Source organism: Aristolochia californica, unplaced genomic scaffold (genome assembly GCF_029961685.1).
Source record: "Aristolochia californica isolate CCGP_79_NKW_82.1479 unplaced genomic scaffold, dmAriCali1.0.hap1 SCAF_16, whole genome shotgun sequence".
In the NCBI taxonomy this organism is placed as follows: domain Eukaryota; kingdom Viridiplantae; phylum Streptophyta; class Magnoliopsida; order Piperales; family Aristolochiaceae; genus Aristolochia; species Aristolochia californica.
In genome coordinates, this window is record NW_027181837.1 from 17971859 (window position 1) to 17992617 (window position 20759).

The 20759-nt window shown below is 39.5% G+C and overlaps 1 protein-coding gene across 4 annotated transcripts; it reads left to right on the forward strand.

The window, feature by feature from the left end:
• The first annotated feature begins 316 nt into the window (after nucleotides 1-316).
• On the forward strand, nucleotides 317-14807 carry LOC137952977 (protein RER1A-like). Of its 4 annotated transcripts, none has more exons than XM_068800122.1 (4): nucleotides 317-832; nucleotides 14023-14203; nucleotides 14312-14386; nucleotides 14464-14807. In XM_068800122.1, exons 1-3 carry the CDS (start codon nucleotides 471-473, stop codon nucleotides 14366-14368), a joined length of 600 nt encoding a protein of 199 aa, XP_068656223.1. In that variant the 5' UTR covers nucleotides 317-470; the 3' UTR covers nucleotides 14369-14386; nucleotides 14464-14807. The 4 variants fall into 4 exon arrangements, with proteins under 4 accessions (XP_068656223.1, XP_068656225.1, XP_068656224.1 ...); XM_068800124.1 differs by having other exon boundaries at nucleotides 14564-14807; XM_068800123.1 differs by having other exon boundaries at nucleotides 318-832; nucleotides 14312-14382; nucleotides 14564-14807.
• The last annotated feature ends 5952 nt before the right edge of the window (nucleotides 14808-20759 follow it).

The following is a 20759-nucleotide window of genomic DNA, read 5'->3' on the forward strand; positions in this document are numbered from 1 at the left end:
AATATGTTTTAATAAATTAAGTAAATGATTAAAATATTTAAAATAAATTATTTAATCAAACACTAGGCCTGAAACTCAGTTTTCACACCGACAAATGCAGCTTATCATACTATATATTTGCTTATAATGGAAAAATAATTATAATATGTTGAAAAGATAATCCATTCAATCTACAAATTGTAGATTTTTAGTATCATTTAAAATTTAATCCGTAAATTTTCCTTTGCCTCAGCCTCGGGTATTCTTCCAGCACAGACGATCCAACGACTCTACTGATATCCGTACACAAATTTCGACGTGAAGGTAAAATATACCTGGTTGAGAGTTAAACCCTCCTCTTGGCCTGTCCTCCGCCTTCTGTTTCCATTTCCATTTCTCGAGTGAAGAAAGAAGGAAGAACTCACGGCGAGCGGAGGAAGAAAACGGAAGACCGGAAACAGGAAAAGAGAAACTTGAGAGAGAAAGCAATCATGGAACCAGGAGGACTGGGCTTAGGCGGGGACGATGGGACTAACTCTGCGATCGCCCAATGGAATGCCGATCTCTCCCGCCGGTATCAGTATTATCTTGACAAGTCAACTCCGCACGTCTACCGGCGCTGGATGGCCTTCGTCGTGATCGCATTCTTCTATGCCCTTCGCGTCTTCTTCATCCAGGGCTTCTACATCGTCTCCTATGGCCTTGGCATCTACATCCTCAACCTTCTTATTGCCTTCCTCTCTCCACAGGTGGACCCGGAGATCCAGGAACTCGTTGACGGGCCTATCCTCCCAACGCGCGGCTCCGACGAGTTTCGCCCCTTCGTCCGTCGCCTTCCTGAATTTAAGTTCTGGTACGATTCCTCTCTATATTTATCTCGCTAGGTTTCTCATTTATGGATTACATTAATGCATGTCCTGTTGCGCTTACAATTCGATTACTACGAATGGTTGACTGGTTCTTTAGGATAAGTAATTTTAAATGCTGAGCTCTGCGATTTAGCTTGTGATCTGGATGCGATCCATCTGAAATATCAGGAAGAAACTTGATCTGGATTCTTGTTAAATGTTTATAGGAATTAACCGTGTTGCGCCAGTCTCTGATGCTATGTGATTTCATTCCCGTTCTATTTATTTCATATGGCTATTTAATGACCCTATTTCTGCGGGTGTTTTGTTATGTTCTTGGCTGATACTCTTACTGGACAAACAGTTTGGAAATGGAAGTGCTTTAGAAGAACTGTGAGGCTACTGATGTATCACAGCTAAAGCTTTTCTTTGCAGGAATCTTTATCATGTCCTGATGCATAATGCAGGAATCTTGTCACTTAGGGGTAACCATGTTTTTGTAAAAGATGAAAATTTTTATTTCAATAGAGGAGAAGAGAAATGAAAAAAGCTATATGTAAAAAAAGAAGAAGCAAAAAACATAAACACAAAACAGAAATACAATGCCTAGGAGTGGGAGGGACTAGGCACCTCTAAAGGGTAAAAGGTCTCAACAAACTGCTCCATCATGCATGAGAGCATCACTCAGCTGATTGGCTCCATGAGGAGTATGTATCCAAGAGATGCCGAGATGCAATGCGATGTCCAAAATTAAAATAAGCAATGAAATGCTCATGGGGGAAATGACTGTCCAGACACCCAATTGATGAAGATCCTAGAGTTGCCCTCAACCATCAATGGCTTGAAGAAACAATCATGTTGCAGCTGCAAACCCATAAGTAGGCTTTGGGCCACATCAAAGGGGTGAAATGTCCAAGTTTGATTTTCCCCAAGTGGTCACAAATTGTGTCTTGCCACTAGTTGGACTAGGGTTTCCATGAAGCCTACCGTCAAAATAGAGTTTTAGGTGAGAATTGGGAGGACTCTATTCATAGCCGGTGAGAGGTTGAGAGCTGGAGAGAGCTGCAACTTGTGGCCAATTGTTTCTGCTGACAACACAAGGAAGGTGGCTAAAACTTGAAAGTTATTGACGCTGAAGAGGGTGAAATGGAGATTTATCGAATACTTTACCAACAGTGTGAGAGTGCCTCTCAAAAACTCTGGAGTTTCTTTTTTTTCTTCTTCTGTATAGCCCAAATAGCAAAAAGGAAGGAGAGGCAACAGAGAATCTTTTCAGATTTGGTAGGCTACCAACTAAATAGATGTGAGAAAACATTTGGGAGGGTAGTCAGGAGGCATCAACAAACATACCTCAGATGTTGAAATTAAATGGTTCTGAAGAAAGATCAGCATAGTGCAAAGCTTAAATGAGTAGCCTTCCATGACATGGTCTATCTAGGGTGGTTGGATGGGCATTTTCCAGGGGTAGGGGGATTTAGATTTGTGAAGAAGTTGAGGGCCTAGAAAATTAAAAGAAAATAGTGAACCGAGCAGCACTTTTGGGGAATTTCATAAAAAAAGGGCAAACACACTTGCATTCAGCAGCTTGATCTTGAGAAAGAAACAAGAACCCTATTAAAAGTGGACGATATTACACATGATGTCTTAAAATATGAATACAAGAACAGTGTTCCAAGAGAGGCTATATTGGAAACAAAGATTGAGATTTAAATGGATCAGTTTAGGAGATGCTCGTACAGCTTCTGTCACTCGGTGGCTTCTGCCCATTGAGGGAGAAACTGTATATTTTTTATTCTGCGTTTAACAAAAGAAGAAATAAATAATGCATTTATGAGTTTCTTTGTAGAAGTATATGGTGAGGAGATGCCCTTCAGACCTAAGCCTGAGAACATTGAATTTAAAATAGTCCTAGTGGGCATTGCTGAATCATTAGAACAGCCTTATATGTTGGAATAGTGTGAAGCTGCCTCGCCCTCAATGTCTCTTGACAAATCTCCCAGGCCAGACAAGTTTCCCACATAATTCTATAAAGAAATAAGTGATGATAAAGATGGATATGGAAAAAGGCATTTGACAGAATAAATTGGAACTTCTTATACTCTCAGCGATGCAAAATGGGTTGGCTTTGGGTTAGAATCGCCTACATTTTCCTACTCAAAATTACTCAATTAGGGCTTTTTTTAGAAGTTCTAAAGGCATCAGTCAAGTGGATCCACTCTCACCTTTGCTTTTCAATGTTGTAAGTGGGCATTATGCTTCTCTTCAATAGCTCAATGAAAAAGATGGATCATGGGTTTTGAGGTCAATGGTTCCCAGTTTTTCATCCTACTCTTGCTGTTTGTAGATGAAATGTTTTTTTTTTGCGATGGATCAATTGGTCCTGTGATTAATGTTAAAGCACTTCTGTCTATGAGTTAGTCTCGGGCTAGAAATTAAATCAGGGTAAATCAGGCATTTTTGGCATTCATATTGGACAAGAGAGACTGAAACATAGCTGAAACATAGCTGAAATTCCTGGGTGTGGTTCCTTAACATTCCTCTCAGGCCACATTGAGCTCATTTTTTTTGTGGTCAACCTGTGAAGACCTTGCTGAATCCAATCGTTGAAAGGCTGGAAAAATGTCTTACTACATGGAAAGACTAGCTCCTATCACTTGTGGGTCTAGCTACTTTCGTGAAGTCTACATTGACTGGACTCCAATTTATTTCTTGTCCTTCAGGCCTTGCTGGCTTTTGTAGTTTAAAAAATTGAAGCAGTCCAAAGTAAATTTCTTTGGTAGGGTGCAGTGGATTGAGTCATATAGCACTTATTGAATAAGAATCTATTTGCAGAAAGATGGCTGATGGGGGTGCTAGGTGTTAAGAGAATGAGGCTAATTAACTTGGCTTTCCTTTCGAAGTAGTTATGGCACTTTGCCTCAACAAAGGACTCTTTGTGGAGAAGAGTCCTTCACAGTGAATATGGGTTTGAACCTCGATGCTACTAAGTGACAATCCTTTATACAGGCTTCAAGAATAAGCAAAATTTTGTAGAGCATTTCAGGTTCCATGCTCAGGAAGTGTGCAAGAGTTGGCTAGAAGAATGGTGGAGAATGAAAGGGTGGCAGAGAGGGTGACTTTAAATTGCAAATACGATTGAAAGGGACCGTAAATAGTTTGATGATCATCATATCTTGGAACACAAGGGGATTGGGAAGCAAATTGAAGAGAGCTTTGGTTTGTGGCTTAATAAAAAAGGCTTAAAGCCCATCTAGCCATTCTCCAAGAGATGAAGTTGGAAACGAACACTCTTGCATCATAAGGGACTATGGAGCAAGAATGACCTCTCTGGGACTGTTGATTGGGGACAGATGTATATTGAAAATCAATGATCTCTCCTCTTGTTTATACTCAATCAGGCGAGGGTGAAAGATCTTCATATCGGTGCTTACTGGAGATGTTGGGTGGAATCTATGGCCCTACATGGTATCAACACTGTGCCGCTGTTTGGGATGAATTGTCTAACTTCCTTCAAAATAATGGTGGCTCTCGATTTCAACTACACTAGATTTAGGAATGAGAACCAACCTCCAGCCACTAGAACCACTGCTTCCATGCGAGGCTTTAGTGATTCATTGGAGCTCATAATTTGGAAGGAGTCCTTCTATCAGGTAAGGCTTTTATGTGATCTAATTGCCAATCTCCTCCAATCATATTAATGAACGTTTTCTTAGCAAATGTTGAATGGCTTGAGTTGTACCATGGTGTTGCTGGAAAAGTCCTCCCCCGCGATATTGATCACTAGACTATTTTTTTCTGGACCAGTTTTGGTCAATAGGTCCCTGCTCCATTTCGTTTTTTGTAAAATCCTTGGCTCATCAGTGAGGGTTTCTTTGATTTCATGGACCAGTGGTGGATGGATTTGGTTATCCATGGGCTGGCAGGATGGGTATTCACACAAAATGCTCAAATGCAAAATTAAATATTGGGCGAAGACTGAGAACAACATAGTTGCCTCTTATAAATCAGAAACCACTGTGCAAATAAACCAGCAGGAGTTAATTGAGGAAACCAGAGAGCTTAACCTTGATTAGATTTCCTCTTGTAGTGAACTCCTTGTGGACCTATCCAAAGTATTACATAGGGATAAAATCTTCAAGAAACAGAAGGCAAGATATAAGTGTCTTCAAGAAAGGGACGAGAACACACAATTCTTTCATGGCACTACCTCTCGAGGCGAAGAGTGATTAAAATATTTGCTCTTTGCCTTAGTGATGAGATCAATGGCTGTATGGACAATATTGCAAATGAAATGGTCAATTATTTCCAAAACCTATATAAGGAGGAAAACAAGGTCAAGCTTGACATGATTGAATGGCTTTTCACTGAGAAGGAGGTTGCGGCAGCCTATTCTAGCCTCATGATTAGGGCTTATGGCTATAATTCAGAATTTCTTTAGCTATACTGGAGCACCATCAAGAAGGTTGTGATTAATATGAAAAAATGAATTCTATGCAAAAGGAATCACTGCTAGGACCATGGGGCATCAATCATTGCCTTTGTCCCAAAGAAGACTCTGTTGGAAACTCCTTGCAACATTTGGCCTATGAGCTTGGTCTCTTGTTTCTGTAAAATTGTCACCCGCATTCTAGCCTTCAAGTTGTGAGCTATCCTTCTTGTAGTTATGGAACTGTGCCAAAGTGCTTTCTTGAAAGGCGGAAACATCTTGGATTCTGCAATGGGGGTACACGAGTTTCTTCAGTATCACAGGATGAAGGGGGAAAAACTTGAGCGGCGCTGGCCACTTGTAGAGGGTGTCATCTATCAAAAGTTGGACTCTCTCTCTTGCATTCCTGCATCATCGACATCCCCAACTATTACCTCTCTTTCTTACATTGACCAGCTACGGTTTGCCATCAAATTGAGGCTCTCAAGCGTAAATTCCTTTGGAGAGGATCAAATGAAGCATTCAAATATCACTTAATCAGCTGAATTGAGGTTTGTCGTGATGCTAATGGTACCACACTCATTACTTATGCCGGTCCGATGGGTGTTACCGACTCTATTTCAGTGGAGCTCTTTCCCCTCCTCCAAGGGCTCATCATATTCCGTGATCATCTCAATGGTCCCTTCATTATTGAGGATGACTCTCAAGTGGTAACTAGTTGGGCTCTTCCTTTATTGACACCTTGGAGACATTGGGCCATTTTCCACCAGATTTCTGGAACTATATCTCGTTTCCATTATTCATGGACTCATGTACCTCGTTCAGCTAATTCTCTAGTTAATTCACTTGCCAAGCGAGGATCTTCCCTCCAATCTCTTGTTGTACATGGAATGCTCCTTTAGCTGGCCTTGTATTTCTTCAATTGCTAATTAAATATTCACTTCTCTAAAAAGAAAAACAGGATGAAGGGTAGCCTGTAATTGCTATCAAGCTTGATCTTGGGAAAGCTTTCAACAAAGCTGATTGGAAGGTCCTATATTACCTTCTAGACAAACTTAGGCTTAGCAAGCGGCAATGCTTTTGGATGAGGACATGTATTTCTTTGGTTGTATTCTTGGGTCTGCTCAATGGAAAGACATATGGGTTCTTCAAGGGCTCTAGGGTCCGAGGCAAGGAGACCTCTTATTGCATTGGCTCTCAACATTATTGGAGAGAGCGTGTTCTTGTTATTCTCAAGCTTGCGAAGTGGGTGGATTGATTCGATTGGATAGAAATTGGGAATGGACATTCTACTACAATTTGTTGACGAACCTGTTGTTTCTACAAAGCAACCAATTAGCAAGTTAAAAACATCATGGCGCTTCTTTGCAATTACTACACCTTCTTTAGGCAGAAAGTTAACTAGGAGAAGAATAAGGAATACGGGCTTAACATGTCGGCTAATATCATGCAAGAAGTTGAAGGCATCTTAGGCTGCAAAAGTGGCTCTCTTATCTTGGCCTCCCTTTATTTGTCGACAAAATCAATGCGCCATTATGGGACAGGGCGGTGGAAAAGATTGAGATCGAGCAATTGGCTTGGAAAGAGAAATTCTATCTAAAGCAGGTAGACTCACAATATTAAAGTCCTCTCTTGCGGGAATTCTTGCCTATCATCTGGCCTTCCTCCTTGCTGGAAGAATTGAGAAGTTGAAGAGGAATTTTCTCTGGAAAGAGAACATTGAGGGGTTCAAATTCGACCTTGTCAGCTGGTTGGACAGCTACTAGCCCAAAGGAGTGGGTGGCCTTGGTGTTAGATTGGTGAAAGGGAAAGTCAGTAGAAAAGCGATGACGGATCATGATCGTGAGTGAGCGAGAAAGTGAGAGAGAGCAGGAGGGAGAGCAAGAGGAGAGCGCGAGGAAAAACCAATGGAAGAGATGGAAGGATTTCTATGGCTGTTCACAGAGAAGGGAATACTTCTGTGAAAAATGCTGGCACGGGCAATTTTGAGGTGGAATCAGGAAAGGGAAAATTTGTTCCTCATGGCAATGTATTGGAGAAGGAGGATGACTACAACTCGTCAAAAGCGAAGCAGCCAAGAGACAACCATGCAAAAGCTTGTCGGACTGCCAACACAAGGATTTATCCTTCCGCTATGGTGACACCATGCTAGCCACAAGGAAACTCTTAGATCATTTTGGCATGGTGACTAGGGTAACCATTTATTTTCAAAGGAAACGAGATCTTTCATCACCATCCCCGATGTCACTAGTGACTCCTCCATCAAACAATTTGAGCAAGCCAATCTGAGACATCATTCTTGGAACAATACCAAGGAGCTTTGGACTGGGCATCTTGTCTTCTATTTCTCTGTCTTTAAATACCGGCAGATTTGGGAATGCAAGATTACCCACTATTGTCAAGGAGCTAGCATGGGAAAAATTCAAATCCTAGAATCAACTCTTCAAGCTTCGGGTGGTGCACTTTCAAAGATTGCCTCCAAAGCCTTTCCCCTCCTACCACTCCCACCCCTTACAACCCTGACACCACCTCGGTCTTCCTTGCCCTTGCACTCACTACCAAACCATCAACTCCACTAGTCTCGCTACCACTACCGTTTCCAGCTCCTCATAACACCGAAGCACCCACCAACCATCTTACTATCTCCCTATCCACCCAATCCCCTGATCGATGGCCATGATGGGCTCGCCACCTCTCTGACTATTACTACAACTTGCCACTTAGTCGACAAAATCTCCATTGTTGGATGGATATCCAGCCAGCTACAACTTCAAAATCCTTCCAAGCACTCCTAGTTGGGACACTTTAACTGGTTACTCCAATTCACCTTGCCAGAAGATATGTCATCAGTATCGAACCTTAGACCTAGCCTTGAGTTCAACATCCTCAGCATTAGGAAATAGACCCCAGGCTCTGTGAACTCCTTTTTCGGCCAGTGGATATGCATTTGGGGCCTTCCTGCTGAGCTATGGCATGGCCCAACCATCACGACGATTGCTAGTATCTTTGGCAAGATGGTCAAACAAGATGACATTACAACTCATATGATCAGACTTGACTTTGTGCTAATGTTTATTGCACCAAATCAACACTGGGTTGGATACAAGCTGCTTAAGATCATTGTTGGTAATAGCTTCTTTTGGGTCAAGATCACATTTGAGGAATTCTGCTCCAATCCAAGCACTGTTGAGAACCTTGATTGCCAAGGATGATGACACCGAGTCCAGCCAGCTGCCATGACACCACTGAGTGCCAACAGAGTTGACCACCACCATTACTCAAACATGGAAATCGATAACTCACCTACCTCTTGCCCATCCAATTCAAATTCAAATCCCAACCTCCCAACCTGTTCATAGACCACCACCAACCCAGCCAACCATGCTAACAAAATCCAGAATTGCGTGTAAGTAGTTGACAAATCCAAGAAAGGTTTGCTAGAAATGCCCACTTCCCCTACCCGTCACAAGTTGCCTCCTCCATCTTCACCCAGAAAGGCTTGCCAGAAATGTCCACTTCCCCTACCCATCACAAGTTGCCACGTACCCTCCATCTTCACCCATAACCAAAAGACTCCAACCTCGTTGACCAACAGAACTCCCATCCCAAGACTTTGTCCAATCTTAATGGCACCCTCATACCCTCTGCTAGTCAACGCAACATTTGTTGGCACACACCAGCCTAACCCACCAACCCTCACACGCCTATTGAGCACCACATGATGGGTCACTCAACTAGCAATACCTTGAACATCTCCCCTTCCCTAGGTGAAGCTTCTTTGGACATGTGACAACCTTGCTGTGACCCGTAGAACAACTCCTCTGTCATTACCTCTTTAAGCCCAAAAAACTTTCCAACGCCTGCCAACTGCCACATGCATCTTCCCATTCCCGGAATGGGGAACCTCCCCCCTTCACCTCCACATCCCAGCCACACTTTGGACTCAGAGTCGGTCACTCCCACTGCCAACAGAACTTCCATTCGATCAGCCGCAACAATTTCATATTCAGACTACCCAGAAAACCTATCCCCCCATCCCCTTGCAACTTACCAAAGGAAAGGAAAATGACCCCAGCAACAACTCCTCCTAGGGGAGTCCAACAATCCAAATCCATTCCCTTCACCTCATCTTCCCCCTACCTAATGAAAGATCCCACAAACTTGTTGCTGAACTTCAATATGAGAGGCACAAATATGATGATGAGACTTGGTGCCAAAGGCCCCATCTATGGATGATTTAACTGCTCACAAACATTGGCATTGTCCCACTCTTAGCTAGATGACTGTGAATGCAACTGGCCATTCTAGGGACATTCTCATCCTTTGGAACTCAAAACCTGGTTAATGTCAGTAATGTTGTTCATGGATCCTTTGCCATTGCACTCAAACTATGTGATAGCAGCTCCAAAAACATTTGGTGCTTGGCTAGAGTCTATAGCCCTACAAAATATTTGGAACGAAAATCCTTCTAGGAGGAGCTCCTTTTCTTTCAGTAGTGGCATCTACCTTGGCTTTTTGTGGGTGACATCAATTTCATCCGTTTTTGCAATGAAAAATCTTTCTGAGCTATCTGTATCTCCTCCTCCATGAGGGGTTTTACTGACTTCATTTGCTGTTGTGAGCTTCATGAAATCAACACCTCCTGGAAATCTTTCACATGGTCAAATGGGCAGTCACAACCCGTTCTCTCCAAGTTCGACAGTTTCTTAGCAAATGGTGATTGGTTTCAGCTCTATAAAAATGCTGTTGGCAAAGTTCACAATCGAGCACGTTTTGATCATTGCCCAATCCAATTGTACGCCAAAGTTGGAAGGTGGGGAGCCAAGCCTTTCCATTTTGAAAATTTTTGGCTCTTGGAAGAAGACTTCGGCTTGCTCCTCTTCGATTGATGGTCTTCCATCAACACCTTTGGGGCTGCTAGTTGGCATCTTCTTGAAAGGCAGTCTTAAATGTTGGTTGACAACTCGCCATGCTGCAAGTGCACCCGAAAAGGTATCTCTTCTTGTCCCAAAGTGTCCATCTTGATGAATTGGAAGAACAAAATCCGCTCTCTCGTACTAAATTCTTTTGCTGTGTCTTCCTCAACAAGTTCCTCCATACCCACCTTGAGTGCATTCAATGGAAGCAAAGAGTCCACTTTCAATAGCTGGTTGTGGGTGATGGAAACACCAAGTTCTTCCATGCCATTGCCTCAACTAGACAGATATCCAACCGAATTGCTTCATTATCCATCAACAATGAAGTAACTTCGAACATGAGCTCATTACTAATGCTTTTATCTGTTTTTGTAGACATATTGAAGAATGTCTTGTTCTCCAATCTATCCAGCACAACAGATTCTCTAGAATTTCCTCTTTTGTTGCATCACTCCTTGAGCTCCGCTTCACCAAAGAAATTGAAGTCACTGTTCTGGGTATACCATCTGACCCTGCCCTTGGTATGGATGTGTTCAACGACTACTTCTACTATAGATGCTGGCCAAGCATAAAAGATAACATCCTCAGCATGACTCGAAGTTTCTTCTACAAGGGAATCACCTACTGTTCCATGGGTGCTTCCTTCATTGCACTCATCCCCAAGAAGACTAGTACAAAACATCCACGAGACTTCAGATCTATCAGTATAGTCTCCAGCCCCTACAAAATCATCACCAAAATACTTGCTCACAGGCATAAGGCCACTCTTCTTATGGTCATTCACTAGGGCCAAAGTGCCTTCATTAAGGGGCACAATATCCTTGACTCAGCGATGGCAGTACATGAGATGATTAACCACTTTAAGAGATCTAGAAAGGGCAAGGTCATCATCAAGCTCGATCTTGAGAAAGCCTTCAATTATGACAACTAGCAACTTCTTGACGATATTCTTGAGCGTATGGGCTATGGGAAGCAATGGCGCTTTTGGATGAAGAGCTGCTTTTCCTCCGCTACATATTCCATTCTAATCAATGCCACTGCATGTGGTTATTTCAAGGACAGGCATGGCATCTGACAAGGGATTCTCTCTTCCCTCTCCTCTTCAACTTCATTGTTGAGTATCTCTCCTCTATGATTTACTTGACGAAGGAAGTTGGGTGGCTCTCGCCAATAGTAGATCAACAAGAATTCGATGTCCCCTCCAATTCGCTGATGACACCCTCTGGTTTGATGGCATACTAGACTAGATTGAGTGAATCAAGGCACTCCTTGGCCTCTTTGAAATTACCTCTGGTTAGAAAATAAGTTGGAGCAAAATCACGCTTACGGGCTTGAACATTGACGAGGAAGAACTTAGTTCCATGGCCGCCTATCTTGGCTGTTCTCTTGCCACTCTTTCCACCACATATCTAGGGTTCTCTTTTTTCTATTGCCGTCCACACAAAAACCTTTGGTCCCCTATGATTGAGAGGATGAATCGACGTCTGGCCACTTGGCTCGAAAGACTACTCACTAAAGCTGGTCGTCTCGTCCTCATGAATTCCTGCATTACTGGTCTTCCGTTTCAATTTCTCTCCTTCCTCCCATACCCAGCCTTCATTTGCAATCAAATTGAGAGCATTAAGAAGCCTTCCTCTGGTGGGGGGCTGATGATGGTTTTGGGTACCATCTTGTGAATTGAAGGACTTTTGCAAGCCAAAGGCCCTAGGTGGTTTGGGGATTAGGCTCACCAAAGAAATGAACTCCACTCTCCTTTTCAGGTGGTTGTGGAAATTCAATACCTCCTCGAAAACTTTTTGGGAGACCCATGGTTGCTTCAAAGCTTAGACGAGATTTGATTTGGTGTATCTCTGGAGGATTGCGTCACAAACTCTCTTCTGTGGGGCTTCCTCTTCCTCTTGTTCCACACTTTTGCGACAAATATTAAACTCTATGTTGAGAATATGGACGACACTGCATTCTGGAATGATTGGTGGAGAGGATCAGGGCCCCTCAGGGACTCCTATCCTGCCTTGCACGGACTCAGTCGACACCCCTCTATCTCAATGGCTGACTCTTGGGCTACCAATTTGCTGGAATCTCCACTTTCATCGAGGTTTGAATGACTCAAAGGCTCAAGATGTTTGAAAGCTCCTTGATGATCTCACTCCAATCAAAATCAGAAGCAACCTTGATGACAAGTTGATTTGGAGGCCCGTTGACAGTGGCTCATGTTCAACTACCTTTGTCTATCTCTGGAGAAGAGGCAACTTGAGTTCATCCACCCAATCCCCTTTGCAATGTTATTGATGAGATTGTTCCCCATCTCCTTCTCCACTGTCCTTACCCCTGGAAAGTTTGGACTTGTTTGATTGACATGATTGAGATCCAAATTTGCCTTCCTAGTGATTTCTCTCTATGTCAAGTTTGTTGATTAGCTTGGTAATGTCCTACTAAAGCTTTAAGACAAGCGAGAATTTTGGAAGTTTTGTAACAAGCTAGGGCTCCTTAATATATACACTCCAGCTTGAGGGGGAGTGTTGAAATATACATCTAACACTTTGGTCATTTGTTTTGATCGTATGTCCCTTGTAGGATAGTAGTATGATTGTCTTCATGTTAGAGTTATATGTTCCAATTTTTGTTTTATTCTGAGTTGTAGTTAGGGAGTTGTAATGGTTTACGTGTAGAAGGGCATTATTATAACTAGATGCCTTTTCATTTTAGTGACTCCATAATGCATAAGGGGGTTTTCTCTAGCCCTAATTAGTGCCGTCTCTCGCACCCTTCTCTCAATCTCTCTCGTGCTCCTCTCCTCTGCTTTCTTCCTTTTTCCTTTTTATTATTATTACTTTTTAAAATACCCATTTCACACATGAGTAGAAATCCATATTTGAAGTGAATTTTGAGCTTACAAATTCATTTCCAAAATGAAAATCGCTAGGATTTATTAGGCTGCTTATATACATTTCTTGTCCTTGGTTTGTAGGATTATTGCAGACTATCTGGGACATGATATGGTTATCATCTTTGTTTCTAGACAAAGAAATTGTTGAAAGATTTTACACATTCATTGCATGAAGAGTTGGTAAATGAGATAGCTGATTTTTAGTGCAGTAGTTTCTTTTTCTACTTCAATTCATTGGCAGAATCTCAGTCAGTTCAATCTTTTCCTTTTTGAATTGGTTAGTCGTATCATGTGTTCAGTCACAGTTGCATTGGGCCTTTAGCTCAATGGTCACAATAGGGGGTTTCTAATATGAAATCTTAGGTTCAAATTTCACCATGGTAAGGGATTTCAACGCTCAGAAAAAAAAAATGATTAGCTTTTTTGAACTTAGTTGTTATATTTCGTTATTCTTATAGTTACAGTTTTGTAACTAATCAAACATATGAATATGGCAAAGCTGTTACATCGATGCAACCCTAGCTCTTCGGACACTAATAATGTGTTCCAGATGCTTTTTAAGAGTGAGATAGAGCCAATTTGTTATCTAATGATCTAAATTCATATTCTTCTGTTTACATTCTTTGTTTGAAGTGTTTTAGGTTTTCTGTTGCTGATATGCAGCAGCAGCAGCAGCTGTTAAAACCATCCAATGGAATGTTGTTTATTTCATTTTCTAGATCATCACCTTTGTGTGACACTTGCTACTTACCTCAACAAAGAATTGAGCTATTGTAGATGTCTCTGTTTCATGTAGTGGTTGGTAAGATGCTAGCTGATGGATATTATTTAGCACCATTACATTGAAGCATCTTATTAGGTGAAGTCATTAGCAACGTTAAGATTCTTCTCATAAAAATCTGTCAGCTTCGAGGATCCAGAGGAGCATGGATTTAACCTCTATTTCATGTCTGAACTGTCGTGCAGGTATTCCCTCACAAAAGCCTTCTGCATTGCTTTTGTGATGACCTTCTTTAGTGTCTTTGATGTGCCGGTGTTTTGGCCAATATTACTTTTCTACTGGATCATGCTCTTTGTGCTCACCATGAAGAGGCAGATAAAGCATATGATAAAATACAAATATGTGCCATTTTCCTTCGGCAAACAGGTAATGCTTTTTTTGCTTCTTATCCAAAGATGTGCAGAGTAACTTAATCGTACATGGGATTCAAGTTTGTATAATCAAAACTGTTAATTGCACCATTTCTTTTCACAGCGATACAGTGGGAAGAAGGCAGCCTCAATTGACAATTCAGACATAACTAAAGATTGATCTTTGTACAGCATGTAGGTTTGTAAATTTTGCCCATTTATGACGACATGTCATTCTTCTATTAATATTTATTGCTCTTCTTTGTTGTAATTTAGGAGCTTTATCAAGAGTAAAAAAATAGACTGGAAGCAAAAGTTACCCCACGACTCCTACATGCCCCCGCATCTCCTGATTTTACAACGTTTATGTCAGCAGATTTCCAATGCTTCTGGAGGTTGAGAATCAGGCAATGAGAAGCTAGCTGGTTTTGCACGCCTTTTTTCTTTTTTTGTTGTTTGGCTTATTTATAAGAGAGACTTGTTCTATGCTTCTGTTGATGGGATGTAGCACACACACAAGGGGTTTCATAGCAGCAGAAAATTGCTGACCTGACCTGGGTTGGCTCTAGAACATTGTATAATTGTTTTTGATTGATATTGCGCATAATTGGCTCTCTCAATCAGGTTGGTATAGTCTCGTTCTGGCAAAAACTATGATGAACAAATATCATGCGCAGACTATATGCCATCTATCAGACACTATATGAAAGTATCATGTTCGACTACATTTCATCTATCAGTTTACAAAAAAACAAGACATTACATGAAGTGGGTTGCTCATTGTTAATGAAACTTAGCAACTCTTGATCAATGTCTCCAGATCTAAAACAACTAATGACCTAGATGGCAATCAAGGGCAAGGATAGATTATGTAAGAATTAAGTTTTTTTCATAGTTTAATTATGTAAATTTATATGTATGCATGAAAATAAAAATTCAATAGTGATGTATACAAAGGGTTTTTGTAAGTTGTTCCTTTCAACATATGTCTTAGAGTCATCCTCTTCCAAATCCTCCCTCAAATGCTGTATATATTTGTTGTTGTTATTTTTTTATAATTTATAACTTTTTTGAACTTATATATATATATATATATATATATATATATATATATTTGTTTGTATAGTTTTTTTTATCATTTCTTATTATATTTATATTAAATAGGGAAAATATGAATTTTAAGTAAAATAAAAAAATATTATTTTCAAGCTTTTCTAGCAAAATTAAAATTCTTGTTGTGGAAAAGTAGAAAAAAATTAGTAGTGTGAATTTCTATAGAGTTCAATTCAATCTCTAGTAGTGGATTTGTAAATTTGTTGCAAGAGGTTAAATACTGAAAAACGAATTGCCCAATTTGTTGCTAGAGATAAAAATCTATAGTAGTGAATCGCTACTAGAGATTTAAATTCTATAGTAGCTAATTACGAATTTTGCTAGTTGAGAAATTGAACTATAGCAATGGCTAGTACAAGTTGTACTAATGGAAATGCGGAACCAAATTCTTACAATGAATTTTTTGTTGGAAGAGCTTCCATTAGCAAATTTGGAACTTTCGCGGGCGGAAGTCAACTTTCTTGTAGTGAAATTTCCAAAGCCTATCTATCATACTCAAGTGGTTTCAAAGGACTTGAGTTTGAAATTTGTGACTAAAAAAATTTTCAACTAAGATTTGTGCATTTATTTTTATAGCTCTTAGATTCTTTCTCAAAATGTTTGAAGTTTTGATTCTATTTGAGCCTTTGATTTTGAAATTTGTGACTAAAAAAGTTTTCAACTAAGATTTGTGCATTTATTTTTATAGCTCTTAGATTCTTTCTCAAAATGTTTGAAGTTTTGATTACTATCTATTTGAGCCTTTGATTTTCAAATCAAAACTTCTATTCTGATTAGCAACAATTGATTTTGTTTTTATATATACTATAATGCTGCTAACCAAAGTGATAGTTTCACCTACAAATTGAGGTGTAGCTCTGTTATTGCTTTCAATTGTATATTTGCCTCTTAAAGAGTGTACTTAGTGAGAACATTGTAAAGTAAAAAATCTCTACTCTTAAGTCAATCAAAGTAAATTAACTTGTTATAATTTAAAAATCCCTTTTAGATCTAGGTATTTGTACTTAAGAGTTGTTGACCATAAGTGCCAAAGTGTTTGTGTAAGTGCTCTAAATGAACATGTGAGGTTCAAAGTTGTGGGTAGTGGATCTTTTAGTTCCAGAGAGTAGTGGATGTGTTTGTATGAGTTTTATTGAAATGTAATAAATCTTAGTAAACCTATTTACCTCCCCCCTCTAGTTTACTTGAATAAAACTTCTTCATTATCTTATCTATTAAGTACTTCCTTCCTATCAAACCTTTTTGAAAATGATGAGGACCAAGAGGACTTCCCAAAGAGAGATTTTTAGTGATCAATCCAAACTCTCGGATTGTAAATGGCATTTCCACTCCAAGACCAAGAGAAGTTGGGACATGAAACTTTTGCGGAGCATAGTTGAGCCTTCCAAGTTCGACATTGGATTTTTTAGGAGAGAATTTCCACAATTCAATGACATATTCAAGCCGTACGAGTTGATTCTAAAGATGGATAAGGAGATTCTCCTAAACTTCATAACAATATTCTGATCCAACTTCAAACTAGTAGAAGAAGGAGGAAAGAAGTTGAGGTTCACTTCTATGTGAAGAAGGTGACATATCAATGGGTGTGGGAGAACTCAACTCACTTCTTGGGAGTCTAACAAATGGACTGAACTACTATGTCAATGAAAGATGGCTTGCCGATCTTGAGGATAGCCATCCTCAATTCAGCCAAGATGCAATCTATGAATTTTGTGGTTAGCAAGTGGACAACTGATATGATATCAAGATTAAGGACCCAAACATGCCATTGAAGTTGTGCATGGAGATTATCACACACTTCCTCAATCCATGCAAGGCTACCTTCTCAGGAATCATGATCACATATGTCTTTTGGATGTGGGCCTTATTGTGGGGGAGTCAAGCTTGACTATTGTTGAATTTCTAGAAAAGAGAAAAACCTCACTAACTTGTTGTAATTTGAGTACATGAACCTCAATTTATAATAGAGAAAAAATAAATAGAATCCAATTACAATTAAACTACACTTGTCTCAATTACACCCAAAGTCTAACACTTAAATATAAGTCATAGCATAATTAAACAACTGAATATAATAGAAGACTAACATAACTAAAACACCGTTTAATTGAAACTCTTTTGTAGACCTCTTTCCATAATAATTTTGGCTTTGTAAGATTTCTCATTGTGAGAGTCATGTAAGACTCTTCCATATTTGCTTTTTAACCCGCCCCCTCAAGTGGGAGTTTATAACTTCAACTTGTAATGAAAAGTTTTGTTGTGCCTTCAATTTTATTTTACTAATAAAAATTCTTCACAAATGCAATTCATCATAGATGCAAAAACTTATCTTTTGTGCTCCCCTTTTTTTGAATATTTTAGTTACATAAAAATTACCATAACGTGTGGAATAAAATACCTCTTCCATATTTGCTTTTTAACCCGCCCCCTAAAGTGGGAGTTTATAACTTCAACTTGTAATGAAAAGTTTTTTTGTGCCTTCAATTTTATTTTGCTAATAAAAATTCTTCACAAATGCAATTCATCATAGATGCAAAAACTTATCTTTTGTGCTCCCCTTTTTTTGAATATTTTAGTTACATAAAAATTACCATAACATGTGGAATAAAATACCTCTTCCATATTTGCTTTTTAACCCGCCCCCTCAAGTGGGAGTTTATAACTTCAACTTGTAATGAAAAGTTTTTTTGTGCCTTCAATTTTATTTTTCTAATAAAAATTCTTCACAAATGCAATTCGTCATAGATGCAAAAACTTATCTTTTGTGCTCCCCTTTTTTTGAATATTTTAGTTACATAAAAATTACCATAACGTGTGGAATAAAATACCTCTTTCTTATACTTCTTTTTTTACTTCTCCCCTTCAAGCTGGAAGGTATCAGTGTAATCCTAGCTTGAAACAAAAGCATAATTGTATTTATTATCTCCTCCATCAAGTTGTCCTAAGGATAAGTACTCAATTGGACACATACTCTCAAAAAATACGATGGGTGATGTATGTATAGAAAAATATCAAAACTAACCTCATAGGATTTCAAGCAGTGATAATAATCACTAAAAAGGATAACGCCAGTCACTCAAACGACGACGATAAAAAACTACTCAAGGGTAATCATAAAAAAGTTTCAATGGACTTAAAAACACCCATATGTATATAAAAAGATAAATCAATCGAAGCAACACACAAAAGGTTAGCCCAAAGGGGGATGCAATAGTTAAAAAAGGATGGAAAGACAAAAGGTAACCGATAAAAAGGCGTATGTAGGGAATCTAATGAAGAGAAAATAACCACCTCAATAACAAGAAGGAGATTGTAACGATAGAAAAATAACTTAAATTTTTTTACTAAGTATGACCTCAAAATAATTTCATGAAGGTGAGCAAAAATACTCAATGAGTTCCTATCTGGAATACGTTCCAGATTCTACAGAATCAAAACAGAAACTTGTTAAGTTGTGGAACCTAATCAATGCCTTACACTGAGTCAGTACGCGGATATATTGATTGTTGTTTCATTAAGGGTAGTTTGTGAATTTCACTCTTGTCAAGCGGTTGCCCTACTTTTCTATTTATAATTGTGTGTGTGTGTGTGTGTGTGTGTTGGGGGGGGGGGGGAGGGGGGGGTGAGGGCCATTATAAATAAACCCACTACCCCCCCTGTAATGGTTTTTATTACTCCTACCACTTGAGAGTCGTTGTCCTGTGGAAGGACATGGTGATGGACACTTCAGAGCAATGTCGATAAACACACTACCGTGTGCCTTACATCCAGCATTAAGACTGGAGTATGGAGCATTGTCTTACCGGCTAGGAGTGATTTTTACTCTCACTTATATTATGCCAGCAGGGCCTCATGGAAGGACACAACAGCGTGAGGGGGAGTGTTGGAAGAGGGAGGCATATTGGAAGATGTGCCATTTTATACAAAAAAATTATATACATCATTTGCAGCAAACTGGGAGTTCATGTTGTTCTTTCACCCCCAGCTTGAGGGGGAGTGTTGGAAGATAGGCCTAAACCCACACGACCAAGGACGACCCACATATCTAAGAGTATTATAAGATGGGCCCAAGTACATAAGAAGTAGGACTCACCATGATTACCACGAGCTGGCATCTTTATCACATAAGTTGGAAGATCAAAAAGGATTCACAAAGACATCTTTATCTTATGGTCACGTCCTTGAAGAGTTATTGTTTGAGTTATGTTTGTCTTTTATCTATATTGAGTTATTTAATTATGTTAGGACTTATCTTTAAATGTTAGAGTTTGGGTGTAATTGGGACAAAGGTAGTTTTATTGTGATTGGACTCTACTACCTTCCTCTATTATAAATAGAGATTCATGTACTCTAATTATAATAAGTTAATGAAGTCAATGAAGTATTTTTATTTTTCATAAATTCAACAAGCATTGATTATTCTGATGAAGAAGAATGCATATGGTGGTGACAGCGGCTAGCCAATACACCCAACAGACTGATTTGTTAGGTGCGGAAAGCTACCGCCTACAAGAGTGGACGGAACAACTTTAAAACCCACCCTGCCCATTCTTGACCGCCTCTCACGGGATTTGAACGTAGGACGTGGCGTGCCTAACTCTGATACCATGACAGCGGCTAACCAATACACCCAAAAGACCGATCTGTTAGGTGCGAAAAGCTACCACCGACAAGAGTGGACAGAACCACTCTAACAGGTGGCCCCAAAATATTATCTTCCTGGTGATTACCTTTTACCCCCCTTAATTGGCATTTATTACTCCTACCACTTAAGAGTTGGTGTCATATGGAGGGACACGGCGATGGAGGAGTTTTATTACACTTCTGAGCAATGCCTATAGACCTACTACCTATAGAAGATAGGAGTGTGCCTAATATCCAACATGAGTTATTTGATTGGAGTATGTAGCAATGTCTTACGGCTAGGAATGATTTTACTCTTACTTATATTACGCCAACTGGGCCTCATGGAAGAGACCACCAGCTTGAGGGGGAGTGTTGGAGGAGGAATTGCCAAAACTAAAGAGGCATTATCCCAAACTCAGGAGCAGCTGAGGAATGTACAACATCATGTTGAGGAGTCTAATTGTTGTGTTAAGAAGCAAAAGCATTGGGTTGAGAAACAAGAGCATAAGATGAAGAACTTAGAGATGTAGATGCAATTGTTCTTTTAGCATATGTCGATTCAGAGCCAGCCACCCTCGGATCTTCTTGCTGATGGTGTATACTTTTTCATTTTTGAATAATTTGTACATTTTTTTATTTTAAAAAAATTGATATTTTCTAATACATTTTTTGGTTATATATAGTTTCTTTTATATTTAATTATTTTTATTTTCAATGAATTCATTTATTAGAGAAGGAATAATAAATAAAATATATATTTAAAAAAATAAAATTCCTAAAAAAAATTACAAATTTGTTGACAGAAGTGTTTATTTGCTAATTGAATTTATAGA

Coding starts and splice junctions, on each gene's coding strand:
- LOC137952977 (XM_068800122.1), top strand. CDS start 471: ATGGAACCAGGAGGACTGGGCTTAGGCGGGGACGATGGGACTAACTCT. Junction 833..14,022: donor CTTCCTGAATTTAAGTTCTG/GTACGATTCCTC, acceptor ACTGTCGTGCAG/GTATTCCCTCACAAAAGCCT. Junction 14,204..14,311: donor CATTTTCCTTCGGCAAACAG/GTAATGCTTTTT, acceptor TTCTTTTCACAG/CGATACAGTGGGAAGAAGGC.